The sequence below is a fragment of the Elgaria multicarinata genome, chromosome 1 (assembly GCF_023053635.1).
Source record: "Elgaria multicarinata webbii isolate HBS135686 ecotype San Diego chromosome 1, rElgMul1.1.pri, whole genome shotgun sequence".
Classification (NCBI taxonomy): domain Eukaryota; kingdom Metazoa; phylum Chordata; class Lepidosauria; order Squamata; family Anguidae; genus Elgaria; species Elgaria multicarinata.
Window position 1 is genome coordinate 114,864,067 of NC_086171.1, and position 17,648 is coordinate 114,881,714.

Here is a 17,648-nt window from a genome sequence, read left to right on the forward strand (position 1 = left end):
GAAAAGGGGTAAATTTCGTATGCAAATAAGATAAAGTTACCCACTGAAGTGTTCTGTAGTGCAATGGAGCAGTTTGCTGCTGAAAGGTGGTAGCGTACTGGCAATTTAGGGCCTTCTTTTTTGAAGGGGCCATGCAGCAGGGGATCAGGAGGGCAAAAATTGCCCTTAGACCTCTGGAAGTTGCCCACCTGCAATCTGCTAAATAAAACTTTCAGTGCTGATTAGCTTATCAAACACACACAGGAGAAAACAGGGCACATCCATTTCAGAAGTTGTTTTGGGTGAAAGAATTCTTTACCTTGACACTGTAAGATCTACAGACAGCATTCACCCAATCCATCAGCAGCTTTACATTTTCACTGTAGCTTTCAGGTGAATAAAAGCTACTTCTGTCTTTTCTCAGTTTGCTAGCAACGTACGATTCCAAAGCAGCTGTCTTTGCTTTTACAGCATGCAAGTTGTTTAAGAACTCAATTTCTTCTTTTAACTGATCCACATCTAGGGCAACATTCACCTAGACAAGAACACACAAAAAGCTATATATTTTCTTAACACTTATCTTATACAGTTAATTTGAAAACACTATGATTATTTTCAGAAAATATGAAAAATCAGCCTTTGATATTTAAAGATGTTTAAATCAGATTATCGCTACACAATTGGCAGTACCTGATATTTCAGAACAAAACTAAAATGGCAACAGGGAAATGATGGGTTATAAGGTATCTTTGATAGCTTTAGTTTTGTTGCTAGGTTGTAAGAAAGACTTCATATCCTAGAACGATGCTGACTAGCAATGCAATCCTATACATGTCTATTCAAATATAAATCTCATTGAATTCAATGAGGCTTACTCCCAGGTGAGAATAGGATTCCATAGGATAGTAAATCCTACTGAGTTAATGCGATTTACTTTTGAGTGGCTTGGGGCCAGGTTATTTGAAGGAACGCCTCCTCCCATATGTACCTGCCTGGACCTTAAAATCATCCACAGGAGTCCTTCTCCATGAGCCCCTCCCAAAGGAAGTGAGGCAGGTGGCTACTAGGAGGAGGGCTTTCTTCGCTGTGGAACCTCGGCTGTGGAATGAGCTCCCTAAGGAGGTTCACCTGGCGCCTACACTGTATTCCTTCCGTCGCCAGCTGAAGACTTTTTTATTTTCTCAGTATTTTAACACCTAATTTAACTTAAATTTAAACTTGCTGTTTTAATTCTGTATTTTAATCTATATCAATTTTTGCTGTGTGGTTTTATTCTGGTTGTGCTTTTTATATTGTATTTTGTATTTGTGTTTTTAGACTGTTGCTTTTTTTATTATGCTTTTCATGGTTTTAATTTTTGTGAACCGCCCAGAGAGCTCCAGCTATTGGGCGGTATAAAAATGTAATAAATAAATAAATAAATCTACATTGTTATACTTCAGTTGTACAAGACCAAAATGCCACATTTAATTGCAATGGTCACAATTCAGCCCTACAGTAGTATTTGGTTCTGCATATGGCCTATTTTTATGCAGCAACTTGAGAAGTATGCTAAAGTTCCAAAGATACAATATTACAAGTCCTGGAATGCATACTACATATCCACAACATATGCTGTAAATATTAACTAACCACTTTTTTATTATGCATACCTGAAAAGCAAACACTATTTTCCACAGCAATGCAAACGTTTTCTCTCTATGCCGATCCACAATATCCTTTGCGTCAATTGCTGCACCTATAAATCAAACTGGTTAATGATTAGCAGCATCCACACATTTGTTTTATAAATATTTGTCCTGGACTACTTTCCAAAACTTACCACACTCATCTTTCAACTGAATCCCATGGTCTTTCAGTACCTGAAGAACAATGTTGACATTATGCATCTTCTGAAGTCTACTTATTGCAGGAACTCTTAATTTTTTGGAAAGACTCCAGTTTGATGACAGAAGTTCCAATGCTCTCCTGAAAATACAAACATTCCATGTTAAAAGTAACTCATTTTTTTCAGGTAAAATCTTTCTGTAGCTTTAGTAACAAAAGTCAATAAAAACTTACACAAGGCGAATGCCACATTGCAAATCTACGGCTAGATTTGTTATGGCAAAGTCAAATTCATCAAGAGGCATCTGTATGTGATTAACTGGAAAGCCTAAGAAGCCAAGGTGGCGAGACAGGTCACCTTCTCCACTAAGAAAGTCTCGGGAAAATGCCAATAATATCTGTTTACTAGACTGGAGAAAAAGAAATAAATCATTATGTGCATACATATAGCAGGGCTACAATCACGAGTAATTAGAAGGGCTTCCAAGTAAAGCTACATAGGATTGCGCTGTAAGTTAAGCAAAAGACTCCTATCATCTCCCTAAGTTTGTTTTAATCCAATCATGGGTATTCGTCCCAAACATTAAGGCTGCTAGTTACCACTTATTTCTAAAGCTAAAACTTCAATAAAAACAGATCACTGTGTGCCTATTACTCAAATAAAACACAAAAACAATTTTTATTTCACACCAAGCACTTGTTTTACTTCTATGGATAAAAGAATATTTTTCAGGCAATACACAAGCATCTTAAAATTAATATGCCAGTTCTTTCTTGTGGCTTGCAAATAAATCTACTAATTAAGCAGAAAACTAACATAATAGAGTTTTAAATGAGGGTACCTTGAATTCTGCATTTGTGCAAAAGAGGCAAGGATCATGATCAATAATTCTAGACAATTTGGCACGATCAAGAAAGCAAACCAGTAGGAGAAGTTTTTTCAGCGTAAATTTGGATAATGCTTCTTCATGACCTATAATACAGTATTAGATTTTATACAGATATACACGTTTCAACTATAAATCAGATTATAAAAGAGCAAAGAAAAGCAAGTACCATCTCGATAAAGGTGAGGCACAGTTGGGTGTCTATATTCAGCTGCTATATCTGGGTTCCACAGCAAGCGATTGAGTACAAACATTGCCAAGCCCATCACATCACTGTTACTTTCCAAGGCAATAAGTTCACCATAAACGGTCTGTTAGAGAATGACAGAAACTATTTTTTAAAATCCTCATAATAATACAATTCAGATCTTCAGTTTAGACAAGACATAAAAAAAACCAATAGCAACACAGTATTTACAGTATTTGCCTTGACAGAACCCACGAGAATAGTTAAGGCTCAGGTTCCCATACACCACTTCAGTCACTAAGCAGCTAGTAAATAATTCAGTCTCCAAATGCAGCAAGCACGTTTACCTTTACTGCAAAGCAGTGCAAGACTATTGTGGGGAATATACCACTATGTTCTGCTCTACCATTTCATTTTCTTATTTTCCTTCCCCAACGGCTGGCAAAGATGTAATGATAGGGATAGGCCCCTCAAACCACAATTTCTTTTCTTTGTGGCTCGAGATTTCTTACTTCCAGGCCCAGCCCAAGGCCACTTCCAACCCCTCCCACACGTGCCCAAGAAGTAGCAGCCATGCAGTCGTCTGCACACCTTGCTGCACCTCCCAACCCTGCCTGCTGCCAGGAAACTTACTTTTTCGAGCGTGGACACACACACATACCTGTGTGGCCAGCATGCTGCCTCTGTAAGGTCCTTATTAATTTATATCCCCGTCTGTTTTCCTCCAAGGCAGCGTATATAATCCTTCTCCTCTCCATTTTATCCTCACAACAACAACCCCATGAGGTAGGCTGGGCTGAGAGTCCATGACTGGCCCAAAGCCACCCAATGAGCTTCCATGCCCAAGTAGGGACTAGAACCTGGATCTCCCGACTCTAGGTCCAATACTATAGCCACTACAACACACTGGCTTTTTACCTTTAGGAGCCACACAGCACCTGCACATCCATCCAGCACAGCTTCTGAAGGCAGAAAGCCCTAACAGAGGCAGCAGCGTGCTGGCGACATGGGCGCATGTGTCCCGGCTAAGGAAAGTAAGCTGGCTGGCCAACAGGGTTAGGAGGCTAGATATGAGGGTGACTGAGAGACTGCTGCTTCTTGGACTTGCCGGCAGCCTGCGTGAGCGGCAAGGAACTGCAGACCCTTTGCAGTTCCTTGCCGCTCACGCAGGGAGAGAGTGCCACTCTTCCCCTCGTCCTCCTCCACCGCTGCACCCGCTTCCTTCCGTGTAATGGTAAGTCCAGACCAGTTGCTGCATGCAAATTGTAAAGTAATTTTCAACCCATACTTAAACAATTTCTGAAAGCACTCTTGAAAATGGCTATAGATCAACTTCGACCACACCTATGGCCTTCCTCAAATGGGCAATAGCTAAACATGTATGGTCTAGTAAATTGTTAGATAGCAAAGATACTTGGTTAACTATAATGTGATTAACTGGTGTTAAACTAACACCAACCTCTGAAACTAAAGAAGGCCTACTTAAAGTAGATCCATGTGCTATTACAGATAGATAATAATCAAAATGAATTTGTTTCTTACTATAGGATTCACATATTTGTTAAGTCACTTTCAAGACCATATCATACACGTTAAGTTTTCATTTGTGTCATTACAAAATTATCTTTACTTGATATTTAAGGAAAACAGCTAAGAAGATACTGTGGAAGAAAATGAAGCAGTGATTGGACAGATATCAAAAGAAGGATCCGATCCATGTTGCATGGAATCCAAAGTAGTATAATATTTATTTCTATACAGATTCCTATCCCACCTTTCAACTGGCTGTGCAATACTCAGAGCAGCTTTCAATAATTTAAAATTACATCATAAAATAAAAGAATTATTAATTGAAGCAGCTTCTGTTCTCACCCAAAACAAACTGAAGCTGAATCCAGACAAGACGGAGGTGCTTGCTGTCAAAGGCCACAACCTAGGTTTGGAGGTGTGTCAACCAATTCTGGATGGGGTTACACTCCCCTGAAAGACTGTGTTCGCAGCTTGGGGGTGCTTCTGGATCCGTCGCTCCAAATGACAGCCCAGATAGATGTGACTGCAAGGAGCACCTACTATCAGCTTTGGCTGATACGCCCTTCCTAGAGTCGGAAGATCTAAAGACAGTAGTGCACGTGCTGGTAACTTCAAGGCTCGACTTCTGCAATGCACTCTACATAGGGCTACCTTTGTGCCTAGTCCAGAAACTTCAACTAGTTCAAAATATGGCAGCCAGGTTGGTCACCGGAACACCTAGGGGGGACCACATTACACCAGTTTTAAAATCTCTTCACTGGTTGCCAATTAGTTTCTGGGCAAAGTATAAAGTGTTGGTTATCACCTTTAGAGTCCTACATGGTTTGGGTCCAGGCTACCTGCGGGATTGTCTTCTCCTGTACAATCTGCCCCACACACTCAGGTCCTCTGGGAAGAATTTCCTTCAGCCAGCCAAAATTAGGCTGCCAGGTATTATCCAGAGGACCTTCTCTTCTGCTGCTCCCAGACTGTGGAATGGCCTGCCGGAGGAGATTCATCAATTTAACAGTCTTTTAGCATTTAAGAAAGCTATAAAGACTGATCTCTTCTGGCAGGCCTATCCAGTGGAATTTTAGGATGCTTTTAGGATGCTTTAACCATGTATACTGTTTTTAATAAGTATTTTATGCATTTTATACTTACTGTTGTTCCCCTCCTCGATCAAAATGGAGAGGCGGCTAAGAAATAAATTATTATTAGTTATTATTAATACTGGATAAGTCTTAATGACCCTGAAATGCATAATGTGCAATTTGGTCATCAATAGCTGCTATCACCAAGCTTAATGTTCTGCATCAACCAGAGGACTTTCTGATCCTGAATAATCAATTCCAGTACCATTCTCAGAAAAACTCTACAAGACAGTATATTACTGGCAGAACGTACATCAGAGAAGTACAGACTTACTTCCAGACCTATGCGCAGCCACAGTGGGTTGTAGGATAAAAGCCAGTTGAGTATTTTCTGTCGCTCTCCTGCAACAAGCAAAACGACAATATTGCTGGAAAAGATGTTAATATCTTTATGTATCAACTATGAAGTTACTATATGGAAACTGTGTATTGCTGATGACAGAACTAATGGGAAGACAGACTGCCCTACTTGATTGTATACAATTTAACACTACTTTAATTCTCTACATATAAATATCAAAACAGTTACGTTCTCACCAATATCCTTCCACAGATGCCTGTCCTTTCGAACTAGCAAGCGTTTTGCTTCAATCTCGACCTCCAGCCTTTTTATTGCTTTAACCATCTCATCAGAGGTAAACAAACGGCAAGCTGAGCGACGAAGCTTATTTAACTTGCACCGAGCCGTATATGCTCTTAAGGATGCTTCCTCTTTGGTCGGTGCTTTAGGAACACTGGATTTATGGAAAGACTCTGTCCCCAAGATAAGAGATGCTGCATTGACTGATAAAGAGAAAACAATAGCACATCTTGATATCTAATATTGTCTCCTTCTAGGAAGTGTGGTTTGGTTATTTAACGTTTATTTATTACATTTCTATACCGCCCAATAGCCGAAGCTGTCTGGGCGGTTCACAAAAATTAAAACCATAATAAGACAACCAACAGGTTAAAAGCACAAATACGAAGTACAATATAAAAAGCACAACCAGAATAAAAAACCAGGCAGCAAAATTGATATAAAATTAAAATACAGAGTTAAAACAATAAAATTTAAATTTAAGTTAAAATTAAGTGTTAAAATATTGAGAGAATAAAAAGGTCTTCAGTTGGTGACGAAAGGAGTACAGTGTAGGCGCCAGGCGGACCTCTCTGGGGAGCTCATTCCACAACCGGGGTGCCACAGCGGAGAAAGCCCTCCTCCTAGTAGCCACCTGCCTCACTTCCTTTGGCAGGGGCTCATGTTGAAAGAATTTTTGCTTAATAAAGCTTTTTTAATATTAGCTGTCAAGTTAAAGCAGCTCTGCACATATGAATGTAAGAGGCAATTCAAATTAACTAATAATGTCATTAATGTTTACACCCCTTTATTGCCCGACGTAATTTTGTATGGTTTTACTAAGCATGCAATGCTTTTATTGCCTCTGGATTTTGTAAACTGCCTTGTAAGGAGTTATCCTAAAAGGCATGTTAAATAATATTTATTTATATCCTTTCCATTTCAAAAGAAAATTATTTGTTTTCTTCCTTTCTCACTTTCATCATATAAATTAAATACTGAACTTAGATGCAATGGTTTTCTACACATCGTTTTTGTATATAATAAATGGTAACAATTTTCCTAGGAAATAGTCCGCCACAAAAAATGGGTTACTTGTTCCTTTAAATTTGGGTTTCAATCTTGGCCATGTGAAGGTTTTAATAAATTTGTAACTCTCTGAATATATGTGTTCTCTTACAAAGCCTTGTAAACTCTTAATCCCACAATTGGAGTTTTTCCTCCAACCATTCAAATGGGTAATGAAAACCAAAACTCCTTGATTAGCATAGCACAGATTGGGAAAGAGTTTGTTTTCCATTATGCATTTGAATGGTCAAAAGAAAATTCTTTTGGTGAGACTAGCCATCTATAATGCATGAATGAAAAATCCCACATTTCATCTAACTAACCAATAATAATATATGCTTCTCTTTCAATTTAGCTGCTACTTGCAAAAGAAATCAATCTGGAATTGTAATCTTAGCTGATCTTAGATTTTGGGATACTTGTTATAACTTAAAACGTACAAGCAAAAATACTTATTGCCCGTTTTGCAATCGTTCTCCTTTCTAAAGAATTTAAAGTGCTAAAAAAAAGTCTTCAGACGTCTTTAAAATGTCATCACAGAGTAGACCAGATGGATTTCCCTGAGCAGGCAGTTCCAAATCCTATGCAAAGCCAGGAAAAAGCCTTCTCATGTACGCTTGCCAACTTCACTTCAGATGGCAGAAAGACACACAAACCTCCCCAACTCATTCTAATAGATGGAAACAGTCATTTAATGTAAGGTTTATATATACACACACACCAGATTTCTGAAATCTAGCTAGAGCAATTCTTGCATAAGTGTATTCTTTCTGAAATATCAAGACGATTCTATGGATTAGTTTTACCTTGTGAAGTGTCCATTTTCACTGTAAAGTCATCAGGAGTAAGTACAAAATTCAACCACCAAGTAAAACCTCGTTGCTGTTTCTCTTTCCAGCGCTCATCATAAAACATGTTCTTGGCCACGAAAGGCATTGGATGTCTAGGAATATCTTTTAAAAGAATGGAAAGTGACATTAATTTTCTCCATGAAGCACCTAGATCCCAGTCAAATGAGAGATACTTCAGTGCTCCATTGCAAGATGCAGATATAGTTTTAGGAGTGCACAAGCTAAGAAACAGTGGCAAAGCCACCATCTAGCAAGTGCATTACCTGAGAATGCACATTATGAGATAGATCCAGAAGAGTGCTTAGTGGAGTTCCACTTGTGCTGAAAGAAGGGGGGCAGCAATCTTTAATATTCTTCCTTCCCACTACTGCTCTTGAAAAGCTGCTCTGGAGAGCTGGGCAACCTTCTGGAGCAGCTTGAGAAGTGACACAAGGAGGTGCAGGGGGAATGGGCAAAGATCACCTCCATGCTCCCTTCCAACCAGCAGGAATATTTATATATCACTCAGTTATCTAACACAGATTCCCAGAGTGTTGAACATAGGTATAAACAGTGACAGAAAGATTAAAAGAGCAAATTAAAATCATTCAATTTAAAATAAAAAGGAACCAGAAAAACAGTGGCTTGTCAGTTGAGGAAGGCGTCTGAAAACAGAGCTGTTTTCAGGAAACACCAGAAGCAGCCTAGACCTGGCGCCTGCCTGACCTCCAGGGGCAGGGAATTCCACTGAGAAGGAGCCACTACACTAAAGGCTCTTCTCCTGGTGGATTCCAATTAGGCCGTAGGTTCATGTGGAGCCACCAGGAGCATGCCCTCAGATGACCTCAGTGATCGGACAGGTTGGTAAGAGAGAAGGCGATGTCTCAGGTATTCTGGTCCCAAGTTGCTTAGGGCTTTGTGCACTAGTACCAAAAACTTAAACCTGGCCCAGTAGCCAATACGTAGCCAGTGCAATTCCTGCAGCAAAGGAGTTATATGCTGGTTCCCTGTGTCTTCTATGAACAGGACCTTCTGTTCATGGAACAGCAAATCTGAATGCAACTTATTTTACCAAATTTATACCAAGCCTTTCTATACATTTTAGTATACTATAAATATAGTATAAAAGATATCTAAGGTTACTAACAAAAATAAACTCCACAATTAAAAAGCAAAGCACCAATATAGTAATCTTGCATTCCATATCCTCCATTTTTCCACATGCAGTGTTAAGCCAGACTTGGCCCTCTCTGGTTTTATCCTGTAATGTGGCCAACGATAACTTATTCTTTTGTCCTAATCTTTCTTCTCCTGTCCCACTTGTTCTCCCCTCCCGACTTCTTCAGTGCACAACCCAGCAGCTATGGAGATAAGAGTCCATCAAGCTCTCTATTCCATATAAGAAAAGCCTACGCTCATAAAAACACATGCTATTACACTAGCACTTGGCAACACTACACCAAATCTGCCCCCCTGAAGAGTTTCTGCTTGGCTCCCTCAATTGTTAACCCTTTACTTCTCCTCTACATACTGTCAGAAGTGACAATGGGGGTGGTGGGGGGGAAGCAAACGGAGTACAAGAGTTAAGACGGTCCACCCTTGCTGGGCCGAAACCTGCTCTCAGTGGCCCTGGATTAAATTACGTAATCAGTATGAAATATTTTGTCATGTGTAAAACATGGAGATTAAAATCACCTAGCACACTATGTACCTTAAGGTATGTCCCAAAAGAGAAGTAATCATTCTTTATTATTTATACATTTATTAGTTATACAACAGAATAAAAAACATATTAATCTGCAGATTTTTACTTTTTGATACAATACACCATCAGAGAATAGCCACAGTCAGTCCTTTTAATCCAGATAAACTCTATCAAAAGTGTAGACTTCTAAACTGGTTTGAAGATTTTTTTCTTGGAGAATACAAAGGATAAAGTATTTACTCTTACCTGTTTTTAAAGGTTTCACAAATGTCAGATGAGATTGTGCAACAGGAACTATGTTTTTAGTTCTTCTAACAGTCTTTGATTTTTGAGATAAGGTAGCTGATTTAAAACAAAAACAAAAGAACATGAATATTGTCCAGATTAGACAAGAGGCAAAAGACAAAGAAATCATGCAAGTAGGCCAAAAAAATTTGGCAATCTGCCTCAACAAAAAAGGTCCATCATTCCAAGATTCTCTAAACAGGCAAAAACTTTCAAATAGTACCATACTAACCTGGATTTAGCTCAGATACTATGACGGGCACATTCCCTCTCCCCACAGCTTTATAACATGTCTGTCTGTCTGTGGGAACGCTCTCCCAGCTATGACTCAGGAAGTAACCCCAGTTTGAATTTTAGTCCCACAAATTATTGTTTTTATCTAAAGGGATCAAGCTTCTTTCTTCAGAAAGTCACAAATTTTGTTGCAGTCCCAGGCAACCATTATTTGTAGTCCCCATCAAGTGGTACTTTTAATAGAGCATGGGGTGCACAAGTCCCAAGGGGCACTTGCGATACTGGCTGGGGGCAACATACAGGTGCATGCATGCACACACATCCCAACAACCCACTTTCTTGCTAGTAGCAGCGGGGAAAGAGCAATCGGTATATCGGTGGTGGTAGGGGTATCCAGCACCAGTGATGGGAGGAAGTCACATGTAAGCCTTTAGGAAGCAACAAGTTGTGCTGTAATAGATGGCAAATGAAAGCTATGTACCAAGGGGCTACTAACCGTGAGCGCAGTACACTCACACAGACTCCCACTGTGCTGAATCTGATGCTATTTATTGTAGGTATAACAAACCAATTAGCAAATATTTTTTTACACGCCAAAAAAAATTGTTTTAAGAATACATTACCAGGTCTCTTTTTCTGACTTTGCTTCCCTCTGTTCACAGATTTGGGAACTGATGTTTTGAAAGCACTTTGATTTTCATTTTCTACAAAAGACATCAAGACTTTTTTTGTTTCAAACTTCTTTGCATATTCTTCACTTCCAGTAATAGTATCTTCTAAATATTCTCCGCTTTTTCTTTTACGACTGTATGACACTGATCCCAAACAAGCAGAAGCTGTTTTAACTTTGCAACATTTAGCTTCACCTGAAAGGGGTTCTATAACGGGAAGTCTTGGCAACATTTCTTCAGTTGCACTTTGAGTTACAATATCCACACATTGCTGTATTACATTAGAAAGGCACTTTCTAGATTTTGGTTTCAGCGTCTCTATTACTTTTCCCTTAGGAGGATCTGGCTTACTTTTGGTAACGGTGCTGGAAAGAACAGGCCTTTTTTTAGGCTGTTCTTTCTGTAAGCAGCCAGTTTGATCTTTGTCAGTTTTCCTGTAGCCATTAACATTCAGTTCAAACTTCTCATAGCAAGGCGTTGAAATTTTCCTGTCATGTATATTATTATGGGCTTTCTTTGAAGACTGGGGTTCCACAGAAAAAGTTACAACTTGCATCTTTTCTTTCTCTTTTGGAAAAAATGTTCTTGAGTTGCAAGATACCGCATTTGAAGAAATGGGCACACATTTAGGAACTTGTGAAGTTGGCTGAATAGCGATTTGATTCTCTTTTAAAAACTGATCAGGTGAAAGAATTGGTACTGTAGGAGGTTCTTCAGTAAGTTCATAGTTATTGTTTACAAAAGAATCAGGACTTAAAATCCTCCTAAGATTCAAAGGAATTTGAGATCTTTTCAGTTGTTCTGGAATGCAAACTGAATTTGTATTGGAAGTTTGTGATTCCACAGAGTTAAAAGTATTACATGCAGTTTCCAAGTTCATTTCCACAAGATAATCACACAGCGGCATAACAGTGCAGGTTTCTTTTATATCCTTCAGTAACTCATCACACGCTGCTGTACCAGAAACAGAATATGTAGTTGATCTCCTCATTGATAGAGGAGTGTAAGTGACCTGCTGGTTTTCTTGAAGGATGGGACTAATGGGAGAGAGAGAAATCTTATTTTCCAAGAGGATTGGGGAATCCCCATTAGATGAAATGCTCTCTCTCTTCATTTCCAAGTTCTCACAGGACTGAAGAGGGCTTCTGCCTCTATCTGTTTTTTCAGACATCTGAAAAGTTGCATTAACATTTTTAATGATGGGCAGTCTTTTCTTACATCGTGATTGGAGTGCAGGAGTTCTCTTTTTAATAGTATCCCAAAGACACTTCTGAAAATGACACCAATACAAATAAACAGTTATTAATGTGCATATACTAAAAACCCTGAACAGCTACATGGTGCCTCCTTTCTTTCTTTCACCCTGTATACATAACACCGCCTGCAGCATGCAACTGTTGCAATATTTTTGCTGCTAATTGGAAAAGAAAATAACAGTTTTGATGCAACCTTGCAAAGTAAACAGGAATAAAGGCAGCAAGTTGTTGGAATAAACCCAACAAATCCAATCCTCAGAACACATACAGACATCGGCACAGCATATTTATTCATCGGAACTGTTTTCAACACAGTAGTGGTTGAAATCAAGGGAGGCATTCTAATTATTTGGCAGGGAGGGGGAATAGAAGACTTTAAAAAAGCAGCACAGCTCACAAACCTATTACCTATAGAAGCTTTGGTTCCTGTTGTTTCAAACATTTGGCTGCACAAGCCTATGGTTTCCAACTGTCTCTGCAGAGGCCACCAGTGAGGGAGGAAGCAGCAGCCAGGCCCCTCTCCACCGTGCCTGGGTCCAGCTCCAGCTGAGAGCCCCCTCCCTCCTGCTACCAACTGTAACTGCTGAACTTTCCAACTAAGATTATAGTGCCTGAGTTTGCTTTCCTTTTCCCCCTCCTCCTCCCTCCCAATCCCCTTTCCTTTTGTGTCATGTCTTTTAGATTGTAAGCCTGTGGGCAGGGACTGTCAAGAAATACTTTTGTAAGCCGCCGTGAGGGCCTTTTTTGGCTGAATGGCGGCATAAAAATCCTTAAATAAATAAAAAAAATAAAAATAAAAAATAGAAGAGATTTTCAATCTGCTACAGAAATTGTATATAACTGGCTGGACAACTTATAAACTAAAGCAGAAGACTATTTTTGCAGATAAGCAAAACAAGAAAGATTTAAACAGTTGATTACCTTTTTCTTTAGGGGCTGCTCTGCAACGCCCAGCAAAACTGCTTGATGTTTAACAACATCATTTACAATGAAGGTTATGAGTTCTCGAACTTTGCCACCTTCCAGAGGTGTCCATGTTATTGAAATGGATATCCGTTCACCAGGCTGCAAAATAAAAGCACGAAACGACAGCTTATATGCTGTGACAGTCATATGCCAAAGAAAATCCCCATTTACAAGTGCAACTCAGACCGATCTTTCTGCATTCCTTTGTCATGCTACAAGTGATACGTCATATTTAGCAATCACGTTTAACGTCCTTATCAAAGAATATATTAATCCTGCTCCTGCTTCACAGGGACAGAAGCTCCAAACATCTGTGGACCCAAATATATTTCTCTATGCCTTCAATAACAGCATCAGCTAAGGATAGTACGTCTCCTCTGAATGAATGCTTGGAAGCGGTAATGGGCAGGATGAGGAAAAAACAAACTGAAGCTGAATCCAGACAAAACAGAGGTGCTTGCTGTCAAGGGCTCTGACCTAGGTTTGGAGGTGTGGTAGCCAGTTCTGGATGGGGCTACACTCCCCCTAAAAGACTGTGTTCGCAGTTTGGGGGTGCTCCTGAATCCCTCGCTCCAAATGACAGCCCAGATGGATGCGACGGCCAGGAGTGCCTACTATCAGCTTCGGCTGATACACCAGCTACCCCCTTCTTAGAGTCAGAAGACCTAAAGACAGTAGTGCACATGCTGGTGACCTCAAGACTTGACTTCTGCAATGCACTCTACATAGGGCTACCATTGTACCTAGTTCGGAAACTTCAACTAGTTCAAAATATGGCAGCCAGGTTGGTCACCGGTACATCTAGGGGTGAGCATATTACCCCAACATTAAAATCACTCCACTGGCTGCCAATTAGTTTCCGGGCAAAGTACAAAGCGTTGGTCATTACCTTTAAAGCCCTAAACGGTTTGGGTCCAGGCTACCTGCGGGATCGCCTTCTCCCGTACAGTCCGCCCCGCAAACTCAGGTCCTCTGGGGTGAACTTACTTCTGTCAGCTAAAACCAGGCTGACATCAGTTTCCCAGAGGACCTTTTCTTCTGTCTCTCTCCTCCCCCCCCCCCCAAGATTGTGGAATGGCCTGCCGGAGGAGATTCGTAAATTTAACTTTTAAGGCAGCCTTAAAGACTAGCCTTTTCCGGCAGGCCTATCCAGATCAATATAAAATCAAGAATTTTTAAGATGTGTTGATTCCTGTTCTAATGTTGTTCCCCGCCTCGATCCAAAGGGAGAGGCGGGTAAGAAATAAATATATTATTATTGTTGTTGTTATTATTATTATCTTAAGAGTTACGACTATAGATCCAGCCCTGAATGTGGCCGGTCCTGCTTTTTAAGCATCCCCCGATGAAGCACCTGAAGGAGGAGGGGGGCGCCGCCCTGCTCCGCGGTGAAGCCTTTCGAGGCGGGCGGAGGGCGGCAGACGGCCACCCGCACTGGCTCGGCGTTGGGGTTCTCCACGGCCAGGCGGCGGACGCGCGAGGTGCCAACGCGGACGGTGCCGAAGCTGAGGAAGGGCGGCCGGGAGAAGTGGCTGAGCGTTAAGACGGCGGGGCTCTCGCCGGCCTCGCAGCCGTCCCCGACGTCCCAGCAGCGTCGCCTCCGCCGGGGAGAATCCAGCTCGCGAAGCCCGGCTGCTTCCACGGACGGCCTCCCTACAGCCATAGTCCCGTGAGGCGGCGGCGGCGGCGGCGTGAGGACGGGGGGAGCTCCGCCGCCAAGCCGGGTCTCCTCTCCGCTCCCTCTCAGAACGGCTCACCGCTCAGCCCCAGCAAAACACCCTTGCAGAAACCAGACCCACACCACACGTCCCTCCCCTCCAACCGCCACTCGGAATTTAAACCCAGCGCCACCGCCAATCAGGAACAGGAGCTCTGACAGACGCAGAGCCAATCCTGGCGCAGAAGCCGCCGATAGGAAAAGACTCAGCTAATCGCTCGAGCCGCTCCTTCCTTTGGCTGCCCGCCCTCTTTCAGCCGTTCCAAGCCGCCGCCGCCCGCCCAATGAGGACCGAGCGTTTTATTTGAAACACGCACGTGAGGGGTGAAAGGGGGGGGGGGGAGAATAGGCTGCGGGAGTTTGAATGCTGTGGAGGTCTGGCTTCCGGGGGGGGGGGGTGCACGACCCGACTCCGCTGAGGTTATGAATTTAGAGCGCACAACTCCCAGCATTTCCCCAGCTGGAAGTGTGTATGTAACCTGATCAGTCAGAGGCACCTTATTTAGATTCCAACTCTACTATTGTTTTGGTTTTTTATCTATAGCCGCTCTGAGATCTTAATGATATAGAGCGGGATGTAAATGTTTTAAATAATAATAAATATTCTATGATTCCGTAGGTATGCTTTAGGGTGGATACCTGCACTGAGCGAGGGGGTTGGACTCGATGGCCTTATAGGCCCCTTCCAACTCAATGATTCTATGATTAAATATAGACTTATGGCTTCCAGATGTTTTCCCCTACAACCTTTGTAAACCGCCCAGAGAGCTTCGGCTATGGAGTGGTATATAAATGTAATAATACCAACTCCCATCAGCCCTAACCAACATAGCCAATGGTGGGGGATGAAGGGAGTTGTAGGACAAAACATCTGGAGGGCCACACATCCCTGCTTACACAGAATGGAGTTATGAACATAGGAAGCTGCCTTTACACCAAGTCAGAGCCTTGGTCCATTTAGCCCTGTATTGTCCACACCTCCAGTGTTTCAGGCAGTTTTTCTGGCCCTACCTGGAAAAGCCAGGAATTGAACCTAGGACCTTCTGCATGCAAGGCAGATGTTCTATCACTGAGCCACACTCACTGCTCAGGGGTCCTTCTCTGTGAGCCCCTCCCAAAGGAAGTGAGGCAGGTGGCTACCAGGAGGAGGGCCTTCTCTACTGTGGCACCCTGGCTGTGGAATGAGCTCCCTAAGGAGGCTCGCCTGGCACCTACACTATACTCTTAGATGGCAGGTGAAGACCTTTTTATTCTCTCAGCATGTTAACAGTATATAAACTTAATTTTAACTTTGCTGTTTAAATTTTGTATTTCTGCACTGCTGCCGATTTTATCCTGGTTGTTTTTTAATATCATGCTTTTAGACTGTTTGTTTTATACTTTGAATGGTTTTAAGTTTTGTGAACCACCCAGAGCGCTTCAGCTATCGGGCAGTATAAAAATGCAATAAATAAATAAAGTTGCAGCCCTAGTTATTTTCTCTTCAAAAAGGAGGTACTAGTGAAACTTCCCATTCAATGTTTTTTTTTTTTTAAAAAAAAAAAGAAGACACACACACACCAAAAAGAAAATGATGAGTTAAGAGTGTGGGGGCAGAAAAAGATAAAAAAAGCTCTGCAACTACCATTGAGGCTAAATCAAAAAACCTTGTGTCTCAAAATCATGCGGAATCACCACCAATCACTTACCCCAGAGAGCATGGGTCCCAAGTCAGTTCAGATACTGTCATCACCCAGCCTCCTCCTCCGTTGAGCTACAGGGACTAAGAAGCAACAGAGGAAAGAGGCTCTGCTGTTCTAGTCTTCTCCAACCTGGGACCTGCTTAGATGCTTTGGGCTATGACTCATCATTCCCTAAGCATTGGTCATGTTGGCTGGGTTCTACTAGAATACTATTCCAAAAATCTGGAGGGCACCAGGTTGGGGCAGGCTGAGAACATGCGCAACACACTGGGCCTTTTCAGACGACACACTAAGCCATGAGTTAGGCCGCTAACCCTTTTGCAGCAAATGGTTATATGAGCATGTTTAAACCATGATTATGAAGCCACTAGGGTTAGGAATGGTTCACACAACACACTAAGCCAGAATGTTTAGCTCAACATGCTTAACTATTGTGGCTTAGCGTGTTGTCTGAACAGGGTCACTGTATGTCAGCCTACACAGAAAGTGCAGTAGGCTTAGGAAGGGAAACAACTCAGAACTATGGAAGTAAAATAAAGCAGTAATGCCATCTTCGAAACATCATGTATGAAAAGAGAAACCTGATTCCAAAATGCCTGGATGTTTGTATCCATACAACGAATTTATTTGGCATTTGTACTATTTGTTGAGGATGCAAAAAACTTCACCTACTTTCTCAGTAATATGCAAGGCTCAGGACAATTCTGTACTTTTGCAAGCAGCATCACAAGACTAGAATCAAAGTTTGGTGTTTCTCAAATGTAAATGTATAAAGTACTTAAAATATGTAAGAAACAAGGAGTTATGCAAATGTTCCAATTGATTTGAAATTCAGAAATGTGCAGACAATTAGAGAGTAATTAATTGCAGAGTCAAATCTGTTCAAACTCTTCTACAGCAGTAACACTTTCTATGCACATTCAACTAAGTCACATAAAAGATACTTCAGGAAAAAAGGGAGAATCGGGTGGTGGTTCAGCAAAGGGTAGTGATGCTGAGAAAAAGACACTGTGCTATGGGGTATACAAAAACTGGGGTTCAGAGAAACCTGTGGAATGAGGAAAAATGGGTTTGTGGAGTTAGGTGTCCAAAGATGTAGACAGGAGGAAAAGGAGCCAAGGAAAAAGTCTCA

At 41.4% G+C, this 17,648-nt stretch overlaps 1 protein-coding gene across 1 annotated transcript in view; it reads right to left on the reverse strand.

Annotated features, from left to right (window-relative positions):
- Nucleotides 1-13,264, reverse strand: part of LOC134402260 (abnormal spindle-like microcephaly-associated protein homolog) — a 29,239-nt gene extending 15,975 nt beyond the window's left edge. Inside the window, exons 1-12 of the mRNA XM_063131666.1 lie at nt 13,073-13,264; nt 10,848-12,165; nt 9,952-10,047; nt 7,977-8,123; nt 6,081-6,326; nt 5,818-5,885; nt 2,863-3,004; nt 2,649-2,779; nt 2,041-2,216; nt 1,802-1,947; nt 1,632-1,717; nt 299-514 (exon numbers count right to left, since the gene is read on the reverse strand). Coding sequence (XP_062987736.1) covers nt 299-514; nt 1,632-1,717; nt 1,802-1,947; nt 2,041-2,216; nt 2,649-2,779; nt 2,863-3,004; nt 5,818-5,885; nt 6,081-6,326; nt 7,977-8,123; nt 9,952-10,047; nt 10,848-12,165; nt 13,073-13,264 — 2,964 coding nt within the window. The remainder of the gene's footprint in view (nt 1-298; nt 515-1,631; nt 1,718-1,801; nt 1,948-2,040; nt 2,217-2,648; nt 2,780-2,862; nt 3,005-5,817; nt 5,886-6,080; nt 6,327-7,976; nt 8,124-9,951; nt 10,048-10,847; nt 12,166-13,072) is intronic.
- Between the last annotated feature and the right edge of the window lie 4,384 nt (nt 13,265-17,648).